Below are 24626 nucleotides of genomic sequence, written 5' to 3' on the forward strand. Positions count from 1 at the left end.
AATTGAATTTGCAAAATGATGTTAAGGGCATCAGCATAAAGAAAATACTTGACCATTTTCTTAACATTGTACAATAAAATGAGCAAAGAATCAGCAAAAATTAGGAGTCACAAGATTTCTTGAGGGCCTAAGAAGAAAGTGCTTAGGTTTTAGTTGTATTTAACTGCTCAAGTGTTACAGAGTCTGAGTTTATGGTTATGAGCAAGAAGCAGTGGATTAAAATTTAGTGTTGCCTGTCCCTGAGTTTTTTAGTTTTTGACTCCGTGACTGGTTTGTCCTCAGGAGTAAGACAACAACCTGTAGAGTTAAGAATAAGGATAAGCAGAGCCCGTCAGATTCTGAAAAAGAAGGAAAAATGTTCAAGTAGCCTCTTGCTTGTTTAATAAATAAGTGAAATAGGGAATTGGCTAGATCAAGAAGACTTGAAACAAAGCAGGAGAAATTTCTAGGGAAGAGGGAAGCAAAATGGAAGGAATCCCTACCCAATAGGTGTATATGGTTAAGGAGGTCCTTCATTGGGTTGGGATCTCAAGGAGTGTGGCTGAATTTAGAAAAACTGAGTTAATATGAAATTAATATCTCAGTATAACTGCCATAAAGCATTTTGGATTTCCATCCTTTTTTTTTTTTTTTAAAGATTTTACTTATTCACGAGGAAGAGGCAAGGGGCAGAGGGAGAGGCAGGATGGACTCGATCCCAGGACCTTGGGATCATGACCCAAACCAAAGGCAGACACTCAGGCACTAAGCCACCCAGGTGCCCCTTGAAGAGGCTCAAAACAATCCAAATTCTATCTTTTTTTTTTTTTTTTAAGATTTTATTTGGGATCCCTGGGTGGTGCAGCGGTTTAGCGCCTGCCTTTGGCCCAGGGCGTGATCCTGGAGACCCGGGATCGAATCCCACATCGGGCTCCCAGTGCATGGAGCCTGTTTCTCCCTCTGCCTATGTCTCTGCCTCTCTCTCTCTCTCTCTCTGTGACTATCATAAATAAATAAAAATTTAAAAAAAAAGATTTTATTTATTCATCACACAGAGAGAGGCAGAGACACAGGCAGAGGGAGAAGCAGGCTCCATGCAGGGAGCCCGACGTGGGACTCGATCCCAGGACACCAGGATCAGGCCCTGGGCTGAAGGCAGCGCTAAACCGCCGCGCCACCTGGGTGGCCCTCTATCATTTAATGCTACTGGTCACCAGGGAGAAGAGTGTAATGCAAAGAGGAAGTATTTTTAAGACAAAGGTACCAGGAATGATGTAGGTGCAAGTATAAGTAGACGGTGCTCTAGAGGGAATGAGAAGTCGCTTCAAGACTGGCCAGGGAGGGCTTCCTTGAGGTGTCAGAGCCGGAGTTCTGTGTCGCTTAGCCAGGGAGCTGGTGTGAGCTACTAACAAGGCCCGCACAGAGGCAGGTTCGCATTCAGTGAACTCTGACCGTTCCGTTGGTGCGGTCTCATTCTTGCTCCGTTTGCTGTAACTACTCTTGGCTTAGGTGTAAACTAATCTTTTAACAGATTATTTTAAATGCAAATCTGAGTCACTGCTTTGAAAAGTCTTCCAATCCTTCCCTCTCCCTCCACAATTATTTTCAAGTCCCTTAGCACAGCGGCTTGCAAAACCCTGTCCTACCAGCCTCCTGCCTGGCCCTTGATGCACGTCAGTCACTCCAGCAAAACTACAAGCTGTCCACTTCCCTTGACCACTAACCTCTCTCCAACGCTTTGCCTTTGTTAATACTATCTTTCCCCCAAAAGTCTCTTATTTTGGCTAACTCCGACACATCCTGTCACCTCCAGGCTACTCTCCCAGCACCCTGCTCTCCTCCACAAACTGGGGTTTGGTGCCCATCCGCTAGGCATTCACTGTTAGTTTACCCCTACCGTTTTAAAATTGTTTCCCTGTCCAACCTCAGCAGAGTGTAAATTTGAGACAGAGATTCTTTTTTTTTTTTTTAAGATTTTATTTATTTATTCACGACAGACTGAAAGAGAGGAGAGAGAGAGAGAAGCAGACTCCATGCAGGGAGCCCGACGTAGGACTCGATCCCGGGTCTCCAGGATCACACCCCGGGCTGAAGGCGGCGCTAAACTGCTGGGCCACCCGGGCTGCCCGAGATAGAGATTCTTACCAACCTATATACTCTCGGCACTATCATGACAAAATACCACAGACTGGATGGTTTAAACAACAAATTTATTTTCTCACAGTGCTGGAGGCTAGAAGTCCAAAATCACGGTGTTTGGAAATTTGGTTTATTCTGAGGCTTCTGCGGTTTGCGGATGCCACTTTCTCACTATGCGCTCACGTGGTCTTTGTCCTACATGCACATGTCTGTGCTTTAATGTCTCTATAAGGACATCAGTCATCCTGGATTAGAGCCCACCCATATGACTTCATTTAACCTTAATTACCTCCTTAAGGGGCCTATCTCCAACTCCAGTCATATTATGAGGTGCTGCAGGTTAGAGCTTCAACATATGAGTTTCAGGGGGCACACTTCAGGCCATAACAAAGGCATTTGATAAACATTTGCTGGATGAATAAAAAAGCTCTTGGGGATCCCTGGGTGGCGCAGCGGTTTGGCGCCTGCCTTTGGCCCAGGGCGCGATCCTGGAGACCCCGGATCGAGTCCCACATCAGGCTCCCGGTGCATGGAGCCTGCTTCTCCCTCTGCCTGTGTCTCTGCCTCTCTCTCTCTCTCTCTCTGTGTGTGTGACTATCATAAATAAATAAAAATAAATAAAAAAATAAAAAGCTCTTGACCCACGTACCCATGTCAGGGGCTGGCGATCTCTGCTAGACTGCCCGTCTTTACAACCCCTTTCTTTGGAATGTACAGTTTAATAATTTATATTTCCACCACTCTTTGATCTTTCTATGGCTTCTCAGTGTAATTTTTTTTTAAGATTTTATTTATTTATTTCAGAGAGACAGAGATAGCGACAGAGATAGTGAGAGAGCAGGAGCAGGGAGGAGAGGGAAAAGCAGGCTTCCCACTGAGGCTGGGTCCCAGGACCCTGGGATCATGACCTGAGCAGAAGGCAGACGCTTAACCAACTGAGCCACCAAGGTAGTTTAATTTGTTGGCATGCCTCATAATGAGTGAGGTTGGGCATTTTTTCGTATGTATTTTCTTTCTTCCTTCCTTCCTTCCTTCCTTCCTTCCTTCCTTCCTTCCTTCCTTCCTTCTTCTCTTCTTTCTTTCCTTTCTTCTCCTTCTTCTTTCTTCTTCTTCTTCTGTTCTTCTTCTTTCTTCTTCTTTCTTCTTCTTTCTTCTTTCTTCTTTTCTTTCTTTCTTTCTTTCTTTCTTTCTTTCTTTCTTTCTTTCTTTCTTTCTTTCCTTTTACAATTCTGAGGTCTTAAAAAAAAAAAAAAAAAAAAAAAAAACATTCTGAGGTCTTTTCTTTACATTTATCAAGCCATGAATTCATAGGTAATGGGTTCCAGCAGTTCAGGCTCCTTTCCATCGGTTCTCACAAAGTGTGCTTCTCTGGGTGGGGCAGGCTGGCGCTTCAGCTGGACCCAAGTACCTTTCTCTTTGACTTCCTTATTTTTCTGATCATTTTCCTTCACACGTTTCAGGAATCTCTCTCGGCTCTTTGAGTGTTTAATATGCTCAATGCGGACATTAATTCTTTTGGCAAGACTCTTGCCCTTAACTTGTTTGTTTACAACAATGCCAACAGCATGCTGAGTAACTTTGTAGACTCTTTCAGTTTTGCCATGCTGACAGTTGTGGGGCATTCCTTTTGGAACAGTGCCTATTCCCTTGATGTCCACAATATCACCTTTCTTACACATTCGCATGTATGTGGCCAAAGGAACAACTCCTTGTTTTCTAAAAGGCCTAGAAAACATATAGCGGGTACCTCTCCTCTTTCCCTTTGTGTTGGTCATTTTGGCGAATTACTGAAAGATGGCGGTTCCTCATATGTATTTCCTTTACGATAAACTCATTGTTTACCTCCATTGCCAACTCTTATTTTGGATCCTTTTGTCTGTTTGTGGCTACAAATTCTTTAACCTTTAACAGAGGTGGGATCTATTTTTCCAGCCCTTGAATCTGGCCTGGGGTGTGAACTGTATACTGGTTCCTGGCCTGGCCTTTAAATGGTACTGTGGCTTCAGCCTTGGTTATTTACTTATTTATTTGTTTGTTTTTTTGTTTGTTTATTATTTTTTAAAGATTTTATTTATTCATGAGCGACAGAGAGAGAGAGAGAGAGAGGCAGAGACACACAGACAGAGGGAGAAGCAGGTTCCATGCAGGGAGCCCAATGTAGGACTCAGTCCTGGGACCCCAGGATCACACCCGGAGACAAGGGCAGATGCTCAACCGCTGAGCCACGTAGGCATCCCCAGCCTTGTTTTTTTAGAGGCCTAGGCCACCATTTAAAAGAAAGCATCCTAGGGGCTCCTGGGTGGCTCAGTTGGTTAAACATCCAACTCTTGATTTCAGCGCAGGTCATGATTTCAGGGTCATGAGGTTGAGCCCTGCATTAGCAGGGTGTGAAGCCTCCTTAACATTCTCTCTCCCTCTCCCCCTGCCCCTCCCCTGCGCCGTCCCCACAGGCATGCATGCACTTTCTGTCTCTCTCAAAAAAAAGAAAGAAACTTCCTACTCTGCCAGAGATACAACATATGAGATATCTCTCCCTGAGGCTACACAGACAAGGAGGGGGACCCAAGTGAGGCCAATTTTCTAAACACATACACCAAACCCTTAAATATACCTTTTAGAGCAAGAAAAAAAAAATTGCCCAGCTGGGCACTGCCCAAATTCTTGACTCACAAAATCATGAATTATAACAAAATAGTTGTTTTAAGTTCTCAAGTTTTGAAATATTTCTTTCGCAGCAACAGAGAACCAGAAAAGCATTTTTTTTTCAGAAAAGCATTTTTTAAAAAGTACATTATATATGTAAAATTAGCCATTTGTTTAATGTGGTACAAACATACTTCTCCCAGACCTTTTGACTTTGCTTACTGTGGTGATGTTTTAGTCACCCAAAACTTTATGTGATTTTTTACATAATTGAATTTATCACTTTTTCTTCTAAAAACCCAGCAAGAACATACAGTTGAAGAAAAGTCAATTTTGGGGACATCTGGGTGGCTCAGTGGTTGAGTATCTGACTTTGGCTCAGGGCGTGATCCTGGGGTCCCGGGGGTCGAGTCCCGCATCCGGCTTTCTGCATGGAGCCTGCTTCTCCCTCTGCATATGTCTCTGCCTCTGTGTCTCTGTGTCTCTTATGAATAAATAAATAAAATCTTTAAAAAGAAACGGAAAGTCAATTTTTATTTATTTATTTTTTAAAAGATTTTATTTATTTATTCATGAGAAACACACAGAGAGAGGTAGAGACACAGGCAGAGGGAGAAGCAGGCTCCATGCTGGGAGCCCAACGTGGGACTCGACTCCGGGTCTCCAGGATCATGCCCTGGGCCAAAGGCAGCGCTAAACCGCTGAGCCACCCTGGCTGCCCAGAAAAGTCAATTTTTAAGAACAAGAAGAAAGCATTAACTATGATTAAACTAGATAAGCTGCTAGCAAGAAGACACTGGAAACTAAAGAAAACAGAAAGATTCCCAAAGACCCAAAGGAAAATTTGAACAAATAGACATCACATAGTTTTAAAAAACAGATCCTAAGTCATTCTCAAGTTTAATGTAATCACAGTAAAAATACAGAAAGGAATCTTTTAATTAGATAAGCTAATTCTAAAGTTTGTAAGAAAAATAAATAAGAACAGCTAAGAAAGTTCTATCGACTTCCAGTCCTACCAAATAAGGAAATATCATACAGTACTTGTAACAGTGACACTGGTCATAGGATACAAAGATCATTTGGGCAAAATATAAACTATACATATATACATACACATACACTTGGTGTATAATAAATGTTGCATATTTTATTTTAGATTATTTATTTATTTATTTATTTATTTATTTATTTATTTATTTATTTATTTATTTTAGATTTTATTTGATAGAGAGCCAGAGAGCCCAAGCAGCAGGAGCTGCATGCAGAGGGAGAGGGAGAAGTAGGCAGGGAGCCCGATGCAGGACTTGATCCCAGGACCGTGAGATCATGACCTGAGCCAAAGGCAGATGCCTACGGATTGAGCCACCCGGGTGACCCTAAATGTGGCATTTTAAATGAAATGAGGAAACTATGGGGTTTTTTGTAATGGTAATGGAGAAACTGGGTAGCTATCTAGATATAAAGTTGTACCAGTTCTAGGATATACTGGGGTACATTCTAGATGGATCAAGGATTTAAATGTCATAGAAGCAAAGTCACTTAAAAGAAAAAACAGGGGTGCCTGTGGCTCCGTCAGTGAAGCAACCCACTCTTGATATGGGCTCAGGTCATTACATCACAGTGGTGAGATGGACCTGTGTTGGGCTCCGTGCTCAGCAGGGAGTCAGCCTGGGATTCTCTCCCTCTCTAAAATAAATAAATCTTTGTGGGATCCCTGGGTGGCTCAGTGGTTGAGTTTCTGCCTTGGGCTCAGGGCGTGATCCTGGAGTCCCAGGATCGAGGTCCTGCACCAGGCTCCTTGCTTGGAGCCTGCTTCGTTCTCTGCTTCTCTGTCTCTCATGAATAAATAAGATCCTCTTAAAAAAATATATCTTTAAAATAAAGGGGAAAAAAAACAAATCATCTGTCATGAGTTGTATAATCAGATGATTGCTTATGGGGATCAATCCTTGAAAGCTCAGGAGCCCTAACTTCGGACAGGAAACTGCAAGAGCAGCGAAGCATCTGTGCATCTGAGATGAGATGGGCGTGACAGGTCCCTCCATCCATGCTATCTTTGGATTCAACCCACCCCTGTTTACTCTGCAGACAACATAGCCCTGTATTGGGATGGGGATGGGGATGGGGATGGGGGATGGGGATGGGGATGGGGGATGGGGGATGGGGATGGGGATGGGGGATGGGGGATGGGGACTGGGGTTGGGAATGGGGATGGGGATGGGAGGGGGAGGGGGATGGGGATGGGGATGGGGGAGGGGGAGGGTGATGGGGATAGGGATGGGGATGGGGGAGGGGGAAACTTTTTCTTTTTTTTTTTTTAAGATTTTATTTGTTCATGAGAGACAGAGAGAATCACAGGGATACGGCAGGGGGAGAAGCGGGTTCCCTGTGGGGGTCCTGATGCAGGCCTCGATCCCAGGACCCTGGGGTCATGACCTGAGCCCAAGGCAGATGCTCGACCACTGAGCCACCAGGGGCCTGAAACCTTTTTCTAAACCAACAAGCATCCCACGCGTTCTCTGGCTCTTTGCAGCTCCAAGGTCGCTTTCGCGTCGCCTGGTCTCAACACCTCCGTGCGGTCATGAGGTCAGCATTCATACCGCCCTCGGCGGAGGAGCCCGGTCAAGGGAGCGGGTTCTGGTTCTGTCCTCTCCGCGGGTCCCTCCAGCTCCTGCCCCGGGTTCTCCTGCTCTCGTGCCACGTCGGTCCGCCAGGCCCCAGGGCCGCCCGCAGAAACGCCCCATCATCGGGTCCAGGAGCGAAGCCGGCGCCTGCCTTTTGAGTTTGGACGGTCTGTGGCCGCGAGGGCCGGGCTGGGGGCGCCCGCGTCGGGGCTTCTCACCGCCGCCGCGTCCGGACAGCGAGGCGGCCCCGCGCGCCGGCAGCGCAGGGGACACGGGAGCGACCCACCTCCGCGGCACAGGTGCGCAGCCGGAGGATGGAGCCGCGGCCACGCCCGCACGGGCACCGCCTCCCTGCGCCGCCTCCGCCTCCCTCCAGGGGGCGCTGTGGGATCGACTCACGAACCGAAGCGCGGCGCCGCCCGCCGGAGTCCGCCCGGGGCTAGAGACCACAGAGAAAGGCCGCCCCCGCGGATAGAGAGGCATCTCCCAGGAGCCGCCCGGGTCGCCACGCGGGCGCCAGGCGCTTCCGCTTCCGGTTCTGCGTCGCGGAAGTTGCCTTCGGAGAGAGCGCGCGGTCCTTGTCGGCTTCCACCATGGCGTACCGTGGCCAGGGCCAGAAAGTGCAGAAGGTGATGGTTCAGCCCATCGTATCCTACGCGGGGCGGCAGGACGAGGAGGCGCGGGGAGTCGGCCTGAGGGAGCGCGGGGCGGACGCACCTCCCGTGAGCCCCCGGGGGGCAGCGCGGGTAGTCGCGGGCCTGGGCGGGCGGCGGCGGGGGGCGGGCTCGGGCTCGGGCGGGCCGCGCGGCGACGGGGGGCGCGAGGAGGGCAGCCGGAGTCCGCGACGGAGACAGCGCCCCGGGCGCGAGGAGGACGGAGGCGCCGAGCAATTCCAGCAGAGCGGGAGCGGGAGCGGGAGCGGGAGGGGGAGCGGGAGGGGGCGCCTGCGGCGAGCCTGGCCCGCTGGTCACTGTCCGCCGCGCGGACTCCGCCCCCTCCCGCCCAGGCCGGGCGACTCTGCCTCTGCTTCTTCCTTAACCGCTGCCGCAGAACCTCATCTTCAGATACTTGCAAAACGTACGTAAGTCATCTCTTCCCCGTCGTTCTGTGCTTCCCTTTTAAAGTCGAAGGGTGGGTTTAAGCGACAAGATGAATTCGGTCGGTGGGTAGCGTCCTCCCGTCTGATCAACGTGTCGCGGAAACGTGGAACTGCGGAGCTTGGCGGGTCGGGCCCGGGCTCGGAAACAGGCCACTCTTGATCTTGGGGGAGGGGCTTCCAGCCCCGGGTGGAGTGTAGAGATCACTTAAGAAAAAATAAAAAAAAGCGGGGGGGGGGGGGTGCAGGCTAGAGATTGGAGGGGAAGCGGTCAGGAAAGCTCTGATGTAATGAAATATCAACTCCAAACCACGGAAAGAACTGTGGCATCGTTACTTTTTGCAAGACCGAAATCACTAATTTGAAAAAGTAAATTAATGGCAGATGTGGCTGGTATTTGGGTACGTTTGTTGATAGTCCTTAATGGCTAGAGCCTTGGAACCTTTCCCCCTTTTTTCTCCCCTTGGGATGAAACAAGGGAAGAATCCTATCCACTTTACTTATTTTTTTTTTTTTAATTTTTATTTGATAGTCACACACAGAGAGAGAGAGAGGCAGAGACACAGGCAGAGGGAGAAGCAGGCTCCATGCACCGGGAGCCCGACGTGGGATTCGATCCCGGGTCTCCAGGATCGCGCCCTGGGCCAAAGGCAGGCGCCAAACCGCTGCGCCACCCAGGGATCGCTCCTATCCACTTTAAACCACAAAATAACGGAGGGGAGAGGGACTTAAATAGAGAAAAGATGCCCAAAAAAGGAGGAAGGGAGGGATAGGCTCAGGATGTAGTGACAGCCTGCTTTCCTTTGGAGGGATTTTTAGCAACTCAAATTGTGAGTTGGTAGGACAGGGTGTTTAAATTATTTTGGAAAGAAAATGTAGTTTCTTTTTTTATTATTATTTTTTTATTTTTATTTATGATAGACACAGAGAGAGAGAGAGAGAGAGAGGCAGAGACACAGGCAGAGGGAGAAGCAGGCTCCACGCACCGGGAGCCCGATGTGGGATTCGATCCCGGGTCTCCAGGGTCGGGCCCTGGGCCAAAGGCAGGCGCCAAACCGCTGCGCCACCCAGGGATCCCCGAAAATGTAGTTTCTGACAATGCTCTGACAAATTTTAGTGTGGTAACATAATTACAAACCCATTAATTTCAAGTTGTAAACACTTTTTTTTTTTTTTAAGTAAATCTCTATACCCAAGGTGGGGCTCAAACCCACGACCCCAAGATCAAGTCACAGGCTTCACTAACTCAGCCAGCCAGGTGCCCCAGGCCATTGTAACTTTTAATGACTAGAATCGAGGGCCCTTTCCCTGGTTGTTAAATGTGAGGGAAATTAGGGACCTAGAGAAAGCTGTTTTGAAGCTGGATTTTGCTATCGCAGATAAGAAAGAAGCTCTTGATCATTGGAAATTACTGCCTTGTGCTACACTGTCACCTTGCACTCTAAATGTATTGAGAAAAGAAGCAATAAAAAATGAGTCCCAAGATGGCAGGAAAATTATGAACTTAGTCCCAATATAGCATTTATTGAGAATGTTTCCTGGCAAATAACTGGTCTTGGTTATCATTTCTTGGATATGATTCAAATAGTTAAAATTCTTGGCTTTTTTTTTTTTTTTTTTTTTTTAAGATATTCTTTAGGAGCCATATTTCTCTGTTGTTTGACCAGAGTGATTGGGGTTTGTTTACTTGCTTTCTTGACCTACTTTTTTCTCCCCCCACCTCCAGAGATCTCGGATTCAGGTGTGGCTTTATGAGCAAGTAAACATGCGGATAGAGGGCTGTATCATTGTGAGTACTCAGGATGTTTTATCTCACAGCAGTTTGTTCATTTAAATGATTTTGCAGAAATGCCCAGCCAGAGCAGAAGTCGAAGACCCAACCCGAGAAAGTTCTTCAACGCTGCTTTCCTTGTCTTATGTTCTGTTTGATGGAAGTTGGGTCATTCATAAAAAAGGGAAAATTAATTCTTAAAATTACTTAAATGACAGTGTCAGTATTTAAAGAAGGGGACAAAAGAAATAAAGTGAGGTGAAAATTAATGGTGTATTAGTTCTGTATTAGGTGATACCTGAATAGAATGGAGTGGGGTTAGTTAAGTAAGACTTTCAGAATAGCAGAACATGCTAAGTAACGTGGGGTAGTTTTTCTGTTTTTTATTTTAGAGAGAGTGAGGTGGGAGGAACAAAGGGAATGGGAGAGAAACTTAGGCAGATTCTGCTGTGTGTGGAGCCGGACACAGGGCCTGATCCCTGAGCCGAAACCAAGAGTCAGACACCCAACCCGACTGCATCTCCCAGGCACCCTATCCCTAAATAATTTTTTTTTTTTTAAGATTTTATTTATTTATTCATGAGATACACAGAGAGAGAAGAGGCAGAGGGAGAAGCAAGATCCATGCAGGGAGCCCGACACGGGACTCAATCCCGGGTCTCCAGGATCATGCTCTGTGCTGAAGGCAGCGTTAAACCGCTGAGCCACCCAGGCTGCCCTAAATAATGTTTTAAAGAAAGATAAAATATGGCTAAAAAGTATTATGTTAGGACATTAGGAGGCTATGATATTTACCTTTAGATATTGCAGATTCATCAGTAATCTTCCCTGCTTACTAGTAGAAAAACAAATGTTATGGGTAGTGGCAAGAGTGTTTTGTGAGGAACATGGGAAGACTGGAGGCAGTGGAAGTTAATTCATATATGTACACACATTCTGAATTGGACAAGTTATAAGCGATAGGGACGTTGGCTCTAAGGCATAGCTAATCAAATCAAGTCCAAAAGGCTTGAGAGGTAATTTGGAGTATGTTGTGGTTTTCTTGTTATTTAAAAAGAGGCTTAGGAGGGAAATGCTTGTTTAGCTGAAAGATCAGTGGAGAGATGAGTTTCTGAAGTTAGTTGGCATTTCTCTATAGGTATTCATCTGGAATAGTTTGGGTGTGATTTTACTTGAAAATGACAATGGGTTGGCTTATTTTTCTAGGGTTTTGATGAGTACATGAACCTTGTATTAGATGATGCCGAAGAGATTCATTCTAAAACAAAGTCAAGAAAACAACTGGGTAAGAATGTAGATGGCCTTTTGGAATTGTGGAAATTTTTATTCACTTACAGAATTGAATGAGTTGCAACTCAGTTCATGTTTAAATTTATAGTTTGCATTTGAGAATTTAGTGTGTGGGAAAGTAGTTCACTCTTGAAATCATCCTCTGCCTCTGCTTACCCCACTCCCATTTCTGCTTTTGTTTTTCCACTCAGCTCTCACCAAGGTCACCAGTGACAAATGGTGTTAAATCTAATGGTTAATATTAGCCTTCATTATATTGAACTCTAAACAGCATTTCGCACTGTTGGCCACTCCCACCTTAAAACACTTTGTTCCCTTGGTTCCGTGTTACTATACTCAGATTTTCATTTTTCATTTCTAGTTATTCCTTTCCAAATTTTTTATATTCATTCTTTGGGACCCAGCCATTTGTTTTGAGTTGCTCAAGGCTTGGTTGTAGGCCTTCCTGTCATTTGGTATTATTTACCCAAAACCTCAAGGTTATAACCTTGAGACTATACTTTTAATCACCATCTATATATATTTGTATTGACCTCAGATTTACTTCCGTAGCCCTGGTCTGAGCCTATTCAACATTTCTGCTTGAATGTCTCAAAGGCTTCTCAAAGTTAACATGTGCAGAAATCAAACTCACTTCCCACCCCTTACATACTCTTTCGGAGCTATTTTAGTGTTCCCTGTCTTACTGAATGGCACCAGCCTCCATTCAGTTTACTGATTGATTTCTGTGCAACTACCTCATTTCTCTCCAGTTTGCTCTGCAGGTTGCATCTGTCTTTGAAAAGCTCCTGTCTGACCTCGTCCTCCTTTTGCTTAAAGTCCTCCAGTGACTTCCTGTGGCTAGGAAGATAAGAAAGTCTTTAATGTATTCTGCAAGGTTCTTCATGATCTGGCCTTTTGTCCCTCTGCTTGTTTTGTATCACTCTGCTTTATTTTCTGAGCTTCATCCACGCTTGTATAATTTCAGTTGTTTGAATCTGCTCATTTGCCTCACCATAAATCTTTGTATATGCTGTTTCCTCTGTCCTTAGGACTCAAATCAAATGTCAGATATCAGAGTTTGGTTTTATTTTACTTGGGGTAGGGATGGGGAGGCAGGGTGTGCTGTGTTATTTGAGTTTGTAGTTATACACTCATTTGTGGAGTTACTTTATTAATGTCTCTCTTCACTGGGCCAGATACTCCGTAAGTCCTTTTTTTTTTTTTCTCCCTAATATGCTTACTGCCTAATTCAATGCCTGCCATGTAGTAGTTAACCTATAGAATAGATTAATATTACCTGTTGTAGAAGTTTGGTAAAGTGAAACCATTTAATCCATTGGGGTTGATGAGCATTTCTCAAACTGATTTATATAAATTTCTAAAAATGTTTATAGATATTCTCAGGAAAAAATATTCTCTGCTCAAATAAGATTAGGAAATGTTGGGTAAGGCTCAAACAGGTTTATTAATTGCATCATGGAGTCTTTAATATACTGAGAACTCTAAGAATGGTGCTGCAGTATTCTGCATTTTTTAAAACTTTGCACATAACTCATTCCCCAACTTCTATAAACTAAGAGCAGTGGGAAATGTTGGAGTAGACCTATTTATTTGACTTAGTCTATAGAAACTATTTTTCACAAAATAACATTTCTCTACCTTCATTAGGTTCTTTTGGAAAAGTTCATAGGCTGTAATATGCATAGCCTTTCAATATATTGATATTGGAAAATGTTCACATACCTGCTCGAGAGAGGGCATTTTCAAAATCACTCAAGTATGATCCAGAATTCTGAGGCTAAACCGTCGTTACATATGTGTCTGAGTGGCTATTAATAGCTTTTTTTTTTTTTTTAAATTTTTGTGTTGCAGGTCGGATCATGCTAAAAGGAGATAATATTACCCTGCTCCAAAGTGTCTCCAACTAGAATGAATGATCAGTGAAGTGAGAAATTCTTGAGAAGGCCACGTAGTTTGTTATTTTAGATGTCCTTTGTTGGGAATATAGTTCTAAAACCCTTGTTCGTATTGTTTTGATTACCTTTATGTTCTTACCAGAGGACAATAAATGCTGTGGGATTGTTTTTATTTTAAAATTCACGTTGTTTCTTTCTATTCAGTTGTAGAGACCTTTCACACAGGTGGCAGCTAAGTGGTCTGGAGGGTGGCAATTGCCCTGGGCATTTGTTTTTTTCAAGAGCCTCAATCTATAGATTCTTAAGGCAAAGAGTAGGAATTCTACCTGACAGGTAAGCTTCTGATAGTGGGTGCTGGAGAAGAGGACTCGCAAAAATAAACATTATTGCACTAATACGCATCTTCAGCAGCACTTGTCATTCTGGCTGCCAGGACACAAGAGCTGACCACAATAGGCTGGACATGCTATAACAGCTTCTGTATCTGCTTAGCACTTTGACAGTCACTCTGTTAGGTCTCTGTGACTCTCCTACTACTAAGATCACAATGTGAAAAGTAGTTTGGGTATAGGCAAAGATAAAATGCCCTAAAAGTACATGTAAAATGAGCTCTATTAACAGTCAGCAGGACAGAGACTTGGTGAGATTAGTAACTGGAAAAAGACCACAAGCAGCACTGGTAAGTTGTTAGGCAGAATAATGGTATGTCAGTTGGAGCAACACTTGTCTCTTACTCTTCTCTCTAAAGATGTTGCCACCTCCCCCAGTAATTGCTTATGTCCTAACTGAATTAACTGGACAGATTTTTCCTCCCCCAATACTTTGGGTTGGTTCTAGTTTGGGGTGCCTGGCTGACTGTGTTGGTAGAGTGTATGACTCTTGGTCTTGAGGTCATGTGTTTGAGCACCATGTTGAATGTAGGGATTACTTTAAAGATTTTATTTATTCATGAGAGATACAGAGAGAGAGAGAGGCAGAGACATAGGCAGAGGGAGAAGCAGGCTCCATGTAGGGAGCCTGATGTGGGACTCAATCCTGGACTCCAGGATCACACCCTGAGCCAAAGGCAGATGTTTAGCTGCTGAGCCACCCAGGTACCCCAAGGGATTACTTAAACTTTAAAAAAAAAAAAAAAAAAAAAATTGTAGAGTAGTTCTAGTTAGAATTCTGATAAATGATTATTGAGCATCTGCTATTATATAGGCACCAACTCAAATGCAGTGAAACACTGGCAAACAAACAGCTTCAGTGCCATGCGCTAAGTGCTATTTAAATTAGATCTTGAAAAATGAGTAAGGCCTGCCTTAAATGCGGGTAATGGGCATTACTAAGAGTGGGTGAAAAAGGGACAAGAAGTCTAGTTCCTGCTTTTCCAAGTGCCTATGAGGGAGATAGAGAAGTCTCCTTTAAACTGAGTAAAAGAGGGCAGCCCTGGTGGCTCAGCAGTTTAGCGCCGCCTTCAGCCCAGGGCGTGATCCTGGAGACCTGGGATTGGGTCCTGTGTGGGGCTCCCTGCATGGAGCCTGCATCTCCCTCTGCCTGTGTCTCTGCCTCTCCCTCTCCCTCTCCCTCACCCTCTCCCTCTCCCTCTCCCTCTCTGTGTGTGTCTCTCATGAATAATAAATTTTTAAATCTTTAAAAAAATAAACTGAGTAAAAGACACCCTTCATGAGATAGAGGAAATTTGTAGTTAAGTATAGAAATTTGTCCAGCTTCTAGCTGTTCCTCTCCTATTTGAACCTGTGCCTTTTTTGGTCACATTTTTAAATAAAGGGCTATTTTAGCTCTTCTAACATAGTTGAGTTTGAAATGCACTGAACCTGCTACAATATGCAAAGAAAACCTTGGGCAGCAGAGGGAGTTGCATCCCTGAGACTACTTCAGACTTTCTAGTAAAAGCTTGTTCAGGGCAAAGACCTCCCTGCAGCTTTCTTGGCACCAAAATAGCTGGGGAGAAGGATAAAAGCGGGAGCAGTATAATCCCTAAGAAAACCTGCTGGCTGCTTTTCCATTTCCCTGTGCAGCCTTTCTGACCTGGCTGCCCTGTGTAAGCAAAGCTGTGCCTGCTGTGGCTTATTCTGAATGGATCAAGACATGGAAGGTTCTATTTTTGACAGAGCAAACGATGATTGAAATAAGGTACAGTGAACTCTTACAATTCAGCTCTGTATTTAGAAATCTCTGTTTGCTTTCCTGCCTTACTGGAGCCTGTGGTGTTTGCTTTTTAAGTTGTACTTTTCCACAATCTGTATATCTTTTTTTCCAACCAAAATTTGTATTACAGGAGGCGTTGCTGTCTGCTTCATTAAGGTTATTAAAACATGCTGCTGGGAAGCTGCTCTTGTTGGCAGCGTTTGGTATGTGAGCAATTATTTTTCTGGAATGGCTGTTGGTTTCTGAGGGGGTCTTGCTAACCACCCACTAACTCTCTTGTAACATTCTTGAAATGGGAGTGGGAGGAGACGAAGGCTCTAAAAAAGTAAAGTGCTAGTGTAGGCCTGGTGTTTTATTAGTAGGTAGGGAGGAAGAAGGGTACGGATAGTTTGAAAAGCCTAGGACTTTGTATTTGCAGGCACTAGCTATTGTCCTTGTATCAAATTTGTCAGTTTCAGGCTTAGAGAATGGATCTTTGTCTAATTTGGATTTAGGCATTATTGGCTAGGAAGTGTCATGGGCACTTCCTGTGGTAAGCCTAATAGGCAGCATCTCCTGTTAACTAGAAGATGCCAGGAGCTTTTCCTTCATTAATTATTCCTTTGATAACCTACTCGTGGTATGCTTTTGTGAGTAGATATGCTTGGTAACTTTTGAAGTGGCATTAGAACTGATGTAAATTGTACCTAGAGTTTAAGTTTTATTCACTAAACTTTTTAAAAATTGAATTAAAACATCCTAGCTTAGTGTGTACTTTTTTCTTTTTTTTTAAGATCCATTTGAGAGAGAGACCCGAGTGGAGGAGAGGGAGAGAGAATCTCAAGCAGATTCCCCACTGAGTGTGGAACCCAACCCATGAAATTATGATCTGAGCCAAAATCACAAGTCAGGTTTAACTGACTAAGCCACCCAGGTGACCTACTTTTAGTGCATGTTAAAAAAAAAAAAAAAAAAAAGTGCCTCCTTTCCCCCGTCTCCATACATAACTATTCTCCATACATAACTATTATTAGAAGTTGGGTGGTTAACCTTTAAGATTTTTTTGTTTTGTTTTGTTTTTAAGATTTTATTTATATATTTATTTGAGAGAGAGAATGTGTGTAAGCAGGGGCCAGGGGAGAAGCAGAGAGAGGGAGAAGCAGACTCCCTGCTGAATAGGGAGCCAGATGTGGGCCTTGATCCTAGGATCCTGGGTTCACGACCTGAGCCAAAGGCAAATGCCTGACTGACTGAGCCACCCAGGGACCCCTCCTTGTAAGTTCTTTACAGATACCTATGATTTGCTTTATATTCAATTTGATAACTTAAGTTTTTTTTTTAATTTCAGTTTTTAATTCTGGTACAATTGTGCCAGTCAGTAATGTTAAGTATATTCACATTGTAGTGCAGTCTCTAGCACTTATTTTATCTTGCAAAATTGAAACTATCCATTCAACAATTTCCCATCCCTCCTGCCTCCCAACTTCCAGCAAACATCGTTCTATTTTCTGTTTCTATGCGTTTGACTGATCTAGATACTTTGTATAAATGTCTTTTTTCATAGACTTCTTTCTTTCTTTCTTTCTTTCTTTCTTTCTTTCTTTCTTTCTTTCTTTCTTTCTTTCTTTCTTTCTTTCTTTCTTTCTTTCTTTCTTTCTTTCTTTCTTTCTTAAGATTTTATTTATTTATTCATGAGAGACACAGAGAGAGGCAGAGACACAGGCAGAGGGAGAAGCAAGCCCCATGCAGTGAGCCCGATGTGGGACTCGATCCCAGGTCTCCAGAATCACACCCCGGGCTGAAGGCGGCACTAAACCACTGAGCCACCAGGGCTGCCCATAATAGACTTCTTTCACTTAGCATAATGTTCTCATGGTTCATCCATGTTGTAGAATGTCATGATTTCCTTCCTCTCTTTAAGGCTGAATATTTTGTTTCTACAGCACATTTTCTTTTATACATTTAACTGACTGTCAATAAACATTTGGGTTACTTTCACCTTCTGGCTATCATGATTAATGTTCCTCTTCAAGACTCTGTTTTCAATTCCTCTGAGTATATACCCAAACGTTTTGTTTTAAGAGATGGGGAAGGAAGGTGGGTCGAGAGGAAGAGAATCATAAAGCAGGCTCCGCACCCAGCATAGAGCCTGACGCGGGGCTTGATCTCACTCTGAGATCATGACATGAGCAGAAATCAAGAGTCAGACACTTCGCTGGAGCTACTCAGGTGCCTGACCCCCCACCACCACCACAATATTTTTTGAAGAACCGTCTTAATGTTGCTATGAACATGGGTATACAGATATCTCTTTAAGACCCTGCTTTCAGTTTTTTTGAGGAACCATCATAGAGTTTTCCACAGTGGCTACACCATTTTACATTCTCATCAATAGTGCACCCCGGTTTCAGTTTCTCTACATTCTTGGCAAAACTTATTATCTATTTTTGATAGCAACTATCTCAGTGGTTGTGAGGTGATATCTCATTGTGGTTTTGACTTGTATTTCCATAATGGTTGGTGGTAAGCATCTTGATATGTTTATTGGTCATTTGTTTATCTTTTTTGGAGAAATGTCTATTGTAAGTCTTTTGCCTATTTTTAAACAGGTTATTTTTTGTCGTTGAGCTGAAGGAGTTCTTCACATAGTCTGGATATTAACCCCTTATCAGATACACAGTTCATGAATATTTTCTCCCATTCTGTAGGTTGCTTTTTCCATTCTGTTGATTATGTCTTGATGCACATCCATTTTTAATTTTGATGTAATCTAGCTTATTTATTTTTACTTTTGTTGCTTGTGCTTTTGGTATCATAACTAAGTTTTATTTGGTTATGTATGCATACTCCCTGTAGCTTGACTTTTATCAGCAAAACTTGAACATTCTTCCATGTTAAATAGCTGTTATGTATTCCATTTTGGGGGCTTCTCAATTTAAGTAATCACCTGTATTAGTGGGTGTTTTAGGCTGTTTGCAGATTTTTGCAGTTAAAAAGAATTTTGTAATGAACGTCTTTGTACCTGTTGGTGTCCACTTACATGTTTCTGTGAGTTGACTTAGAAATTGAATTACAACATCAAAGGATAGCACATTAAAAATAATTCTGGGGGCAAAATAAAAAAATAATAAAAATAATAATTCTGGGGGTACCTGAGTGGCTCAGTCCATTAAATGTCTGACTTTGGCTCAACATCAGTCTCCTGGAGTCCTGGAGCCTGCTTCTCCCTCTGCCTTTCACCCTGCTTATGCTTTCTCTTTCACTCTCTCTGTCTCATAGATAAATAGATAGATAGATGATAGATAGATAGATAAAAATCTATCTTCACAAAAAATTCTATAGGTACTTCTAAATTGCTTTTCATAGTAGTACATATGAAAAAATTGTTTTGCTCATGCCAGCCAACCATCAAGCAGCAGTTTGAATGGAACTCAGAGGCTTATTATGAGAGTACTATGAAGTCATAACTGCTGGCATCCTAAAATGGAAAAAAATTTGATCTTTGATGATTGTTGAGCCACTGAACTAATCGCCTCTAGAACTTGCTTACTACCAGACTTGTTATGTAAGAGAATGAATTTCCTGGTTGGTTTTCTGTTCATTAAAACTAAAGCATTGTAAATGAGAACAATGTCAGAACAGGGCCACCTGTTTTTGGAAGGGGATCAGTGACAAATTATTAAATGCCATGGTTGAGAAAATTGGCAGTTGAAGTGATCTTGGGCCATATAGGGGGATACAAATGAAGTGATGTAACGGATTTTGTTCCATAAAGCAGTAATTTTTACTTCCTTTACTAGTTATAAAAATAATTCCTGAGAAAGATGATCTTGGACCATCATTTTATGTCCATAGAAACTGCTGTCTCTGGAGTATTAAAAGATTAGCCTCATCCCCAGGGCCATCCTGAGTTAGAGATGTTTTCCTAGGCTGGGAAGTTGCAGAGGAGACTTGGGGAAAATAAACAAATGAATGCCTCTTCATGGTAGACTATGTTGCTAAACCATAGAGAAAGAAGGTAGATGGTGTGAGTAGAGCGGGGAAGGGAGTATTTTTCCCAAAACAGCTTTCTTGATAAGATACTCAGTTTGGAAGGTGTTTCTTATTTTTCGTTAGTGTCTGCTTTTATTGGATGTTATATGCTAAACAGTGAAGAATGTAAAATGTAGTCCTTGCTTTTGGGGAGGCAATGAAGTATAGAAGGAAAGACGATCTTTGAAGTCCACATACCTGGGTTTATTGTATTTTTTTTTTTTCATACCTGGGCTTAAATCTGAACTTTAGAATTAATCAAAAACATCTCAACCTCCATTTCATAATGTTGTTGGAATGATTCAATGAGATAACACATATACAATGCTGTTTCAGGCCTCAGGAATGCACTAGAAGTATTGTCTAGTTGCAAGTGAGGATAATTTAAAGTTTAAAAGATTTGTTTAGGAATATGTGTGGAGAAGAGGTAAACTCGTTCAACATTAAGCAAGTCATTATAATTTTGGTAATCTCTTGCTTGGGCTTTTTTAGTCAAACTTACTGAGGTATAATTTACAGATACTAAAATCCACACTTTACACCTATATACTTTGATGACATTTGACAAATATATACAGTTGTTTTTTGTTTTGGTTTTTTTGTTTTGTTTTGGTTTTTGTTTTTGTTTTTAATTTATTCGAGAGAGGCAGAGACACAGGCAGAGGGAGAAGCAGGCTCCTCGCAGAGAGCCCAATGCGGGACTTGATTCCAGGCCCCAGAATCATGACCTGAGCCGAAGGCATACACTCAACCACTGAGCCACTCAAAAACAGAGCCTTGGGAGTTCTGTTTTTTTTTAAGGAATTTTTCCATTTCATTTAAGTTATCAAATTTATTGGCAAGGAGTTGTACATATTTCCTTATTTATCTATAGGATCTGTAGCGATGCCTTGTTCATTTTTCTCATGTTTTACTGTTTTCAGTTTCATCAATTTTTACTCTTTATTTTCTTCTATGTGCTTGCTTGAGTTTACTTTGATCTTTTTATTGTTTCTTAATGTAGAAGATGTAGATTGATACAAAACATTTCTTATTTTTTTAAACATTTTACTGTGTTTCACAAATTTCAGTAATGTATTTTCATGTAGCTAAAAATATTTTCAGCTTCATTTTTAATTTTCTCTTTCATGCATGAGTTGTTTAGAAGTGTGTTAATTTCCAAATATTTGGGGATTGTCCACCTATCCTGTTACTGCTTTCTAGTAGAATTCTGTTGTGTTCAGATAATTTACTATATCTGATTTCAATTACCTTAAATTTTTTAATGTTGCTTTGGTAGCCCACAACATGATCTGTCTTGGTGACTATTCCACATGCACTTAAAAAGAAAGTGTGTATTGCTGGGATGCCTGGCTGGCTTAGTCAGTAGGGCATGCAACTCTTGATCTCAAGGTTGTGAGTTCAAGCCCCATGTTGGGCATAGAGCTTACTTTTAAAAAAGAATATGTATTGCTGTTGTTGGAGAAAATGAAAGTATTCTATAAATATCAGGTCAGATTGTTTAATAGTGTTCAAGTTCCCTGTCATTATTAATTTATTTGTCTAGTCATTCTCTCCGTTATTTAGCAAAGTAAGTTTATTGTAGATATCATATCGTTGAGGTCCAATCTGACAATTTCTGCCCGGGTCACCTGGGTGGCTCAGTGGTTGAGCATCTGCCTTTGGCTTGGGTCGTGATCCTGGGATCCTTGGATCAAGTCCTGCATCAGGCTCCCCCAGGGAGCCTACTTCTCCAGAACTCTGCTTTGTTTCTGCCTCTCCGTGTGTCTGTCATGAATAAAGAAATAAAATCTTTTAAAAAGTTAAAAACATAATCATTAACCTTTATAGTAATTATTCATATGGTTGGTTTAAATCTGCCATCAAGTGGGAGGCAATTCTTCATAAGTCTGTCTCGCAAGCAAGGTACTGACTATCCTTTGTTTCTGACTGTCTTTACATGGATGTTTATTTAGCAAACTGCCATGGAAGATAGATAATATCTCCCTCTAGAGTAAGGAACGGGCATGCTTATTGCCCACATAAAAAAAATTTTCTTCCCCAGATACCAAGTTTTTCTACAATAACACAACCCAGTGCATGTGTCCGTATCAATGTCGCCCTAGTTACACCCTGCTTTGGAAATTGCAGTTGGGGCATTTTTCGCAAAAATGCTGATATTCTGGATACTACCATTGATGTGAGTGATAAACTGCCCTTCTGTGACAAAATGTCTCCTGTTTTCTACCAACATGCATGAAATTGTTAGCCTGCAGGTAGAGTAAAATTTGAGATACTTTACAGTTCTTAAATCTATCTCATTTGTTTTCTGTTTGTCATATCTCTTCTTTTTTCTTGTCTATTTTTCTATCTTCTTTCGGATTATTTTTATAATGAATCTATTTTATTTCTACTATTGGCATATTGGCTATACCCCATTAAACATTTTTACATGAGGGTACCTGGGTGGCACAGTCAATTAAGCGTCCAACTCTTGGTTTCGGCTCATTTCAGAATCTCAGGGTTGGGAGATCGAGCCCCCTGTCAGACTCCACACTTAGCGCAGAATCTACTTGGGTTTCTCTCTTCCTCTGCCCCTTCCGTTTGTGCATGGATACATGCACTCTCTCTAAAATAAATAAATCTTTAAAAAAATTTTTTACATTACCTAGGGATTACAATCTTTAGCTTATTATAGCTTATCATTAGTATTTAATTGCTTTGCATATGATATAAGAACCTTGTACCTCCAATTTCTCCCTTTTTTGTGCTCTTTTGTCATACTTCTGGGTGTGTTATAAATCTTTGTGTGTGTGTGTGTGTGTGTGTGTGTGTGTGTGTTATAAATCTTAAAGCACATAACGTCAGTTATCAAGACTTACGTTGTATGACTATTGGGAAGTCCCATCTTTTCTGTCTCAAGAATTTTTAAAAATTTAATGTAAACTTTTGGATTGGAAATAATTTTTCAGATTATTCTTTGAAAGAGGTATGAGTTTTTTCCTTGAATAGATCTTTTCTTGGCTTTTACTTGATATTCCATACATAAAGTCCTATGTCCTCTTCGAGGAAACCTGAGTGCTGATTCCATTTCTGTAATAGACTGCCTTTCAAAGTGTTGGCTAAGGTTCAGTGTCAGGGAATTAGCAGGAAGGGCTGGAGGGAAGGTCAATAAGGGCATTTCCTTTTTTCCTCTTATTGTTAATTTCCTTCAGACAGCTAAAGGAGAAAAAAATACATTTTGCTGTAGTCTTTATATCTTGATTTGACTCTAGAATGTTCCTTTTTTCCAGATTCTTTTTTTTTAATTTTTTTTTTTTAAATTTATTTATGATAGTCACAGAGAGAGAGAGAGAGAGGCAGAGACATAGAGGGAGAAGCAGGCTCCATGCACTGGGAGCCTGATGTGGGATTCGATCCCGGGTCTCCAGGATCGTGCCCTGGGCCAAAGGCAGGTGCTAGACTGCTGCGCCACCCAGGGATCTCCCCTTTTTTCCAGATTCTATTAAAAAGTTTATTATTATGATATTTGGAGATTTTAAAATCTTCCTTTGGTAGCCATTTCCTGCTGCCCTTTAGGTTTGTGCATAATATTCTATTGATTTAACAAATCATAATTTATGAGAAATATTTTCAGCTTTTTTCACTTATTATAAACTGTCACCATGAACATCTTTGTCTCTTTTTTCTCTCATAAAGATATATTTCTATGAGTGGGTTTCTATATTTTAAAACTTTGGCATTTTTATAGTTTTTCATTGTAAAAGTAAATAAGAGAGTAGTAAATTTGGGACATAATGTATTCGGGCAGAAGAACTTATAATTTGCCTAAGGAAAAAAGGTGAGTCAAATCGATTGTAGACTTGTTGAAAGATCAGCTAATTGCAAGGAAATTTTTAAAAATTTGTTATGGATCTCTACTTATTCTTTGTCCAGAGATTGGTGCTTAAGGTTTCAGTACCCCCCAATTTTTTTATTTTTATTGTATTAAAATGCAACATAAAATTTACTGTATTAATGTTTTTTTTGAGAGAGAAAGAGTGTGCGCAGGTGCACACGTGCATGAGCCAGAGGGTGGGGAGTGAGGGGCAGAGGAAGAGGGAGAGAATCTTAAGGACGCTCCATGCTGGGCCTGCTAAGATTCTCTTGTGGGGTTCCATCTCAGAACCCTGAGATCACAACCTGAGCTGAAATCAAGAGTCGGATGCCCAAATGACTGAGCCACCATATTAGCCATTTTTAAGTGTACAGTTTGATGATGTTAAATACATTAACAGTTGTACAATCATCATCATCATATGTAGCTTTTCATATAGTTTAAAACTATATCCATTACTGTTTAGTAACCCCCAATTCCCTTCTCACTCCCCCACTCCTGGTAGTTCTACTTTTTTCTCTGATTTTGACTACTTTAAGTACCTCATATAAGCAGAATCATACAGTTTTTGTCTTTTTATCACTGGCTTAGTATAATGTCCTCAAGATTGATCCATGCTGTACTATGTTAAAAATTTCCTTTTTGTAGCTGAATATATCATTGTACATATTTACCACATTTTCCTTATTCATCTGTCAGAAGACACTTGGGTGTTTTAAGTGTTTTGAATAATGTTCTGAACATGAATGTACAAACATGTCTTTAAGACCTTAGTTTCAGTTCTTTTGAGTATATACACATAACTGGAGTTGCTGGGTCATAGATGATTTTATTTTTTAAAGTTTTTGATTTTGTTTAGTAATCTCTACACCCAATGAGGAGCTCAAGCTCCCAAGATCAAGAGTTATATATTCTTTTTTTTTTTTTTTAAGATTTTATTTATTTATTCATGACAGACAGAGAGGCAGAGACACTGGCAGAGGGAGTAGCAGGCTCCATGCAGCGAACCTGACGTGGGACTCGATCCCGGGTCTCCAGGATCACACCCTGGGCCAAGGATGGTGCTAAACTGCTGAGCCACCCAGGCTGCCCGAGTTAGTTGTTCTAACTGAGCTAGCCAAGTGCCCATCTATTTAATTTTTTGAGGAACCACCATACTATT

The 24626-nt window shown here is 42.0% G+C and overlaps 1 protein-coding gene, 1 long non-coding RNA gene and 1 pseudogene across 4 annotated transcripts; 2 read left to right on the forward strand and 1 right to left on the reverse strand.

Moving 5' to 3' along the window:
• Window positions 1–3400: 3400 nt before the first annotated feature.
• LOC606833 lies at window positions 3401–3903 on the reverse strand (annotated as a pseudogene).
• A 3996-nt stretch (window positions 3904–7899) lies between these two features.
• SNRPE (small nuclear ribonucleoprotein polypeptide E) lies at window positions 7900–13623 on the forward strand. 3 transcript variants are annotated; one of them, XM_038585971.1, is made up of 5 exons: window positions 7900–8035; window positions 8439–8465; window positions 10211–10273; window positions 11462–11540; window positions 13400–13623. In XM_038585971.1, exons 1-5 carry the CDS (start codon window positions 7982–7984, stop codon window positions 13453–13455), a joined length of 279 nt encoding a protein of 92 aa, XP_038441899.1. In that variant the 5' UTR covers window positions 7900–7981; the 3' UTR covers window positions 13456–13623. The 3 variants fall into 3 exon arrangements, with proteins under 3 accessions (XP_038441899.1, XP_038441900.1, XP_038441898.1); XM_038585970.1 differs by having other exon boundaries at window positions 7967–8017; window positions 8395–8469; XM_038585972.1 differs by lacking the exon at window positions 8439–8465 and having other exon boundaries at window positions 7925–8017.
• A 1355-nt stretch (window positions 13624–14978) lies between these two features.
• LOC119868024 lies at window positions 14979–16428 on the forward strand. Its single transcript, XR_005385559.1, has 3 exons — window positions 14979–15582; window positions 15728–15800; window positions 16371–16428. It is a non-coding gene; the product is annotated as an uncharacterized LOC119868024 (long non-coding RNA).
• The last annotated feature ends 8198 nt before the right edge of the window (window positions 16429–24626 follow it).

The sequence above is a fragment of the Canis lupus genome, chromosome 38 (genome assembly GCF_011100685.1).
Source record: "Canis lupus familiaris isolate Mischka breed German Shepherd chromosome 38, alternate assembly UU_Cfam_GSD_1.0, whole genome shotgun sequence".
Taxonomy (NCBI): domain Eukaryota; kingdom Metazoa; phylum Chordata; class Mammalia; order Carnivora; family Canidae; genus Canis; species Canis lupus.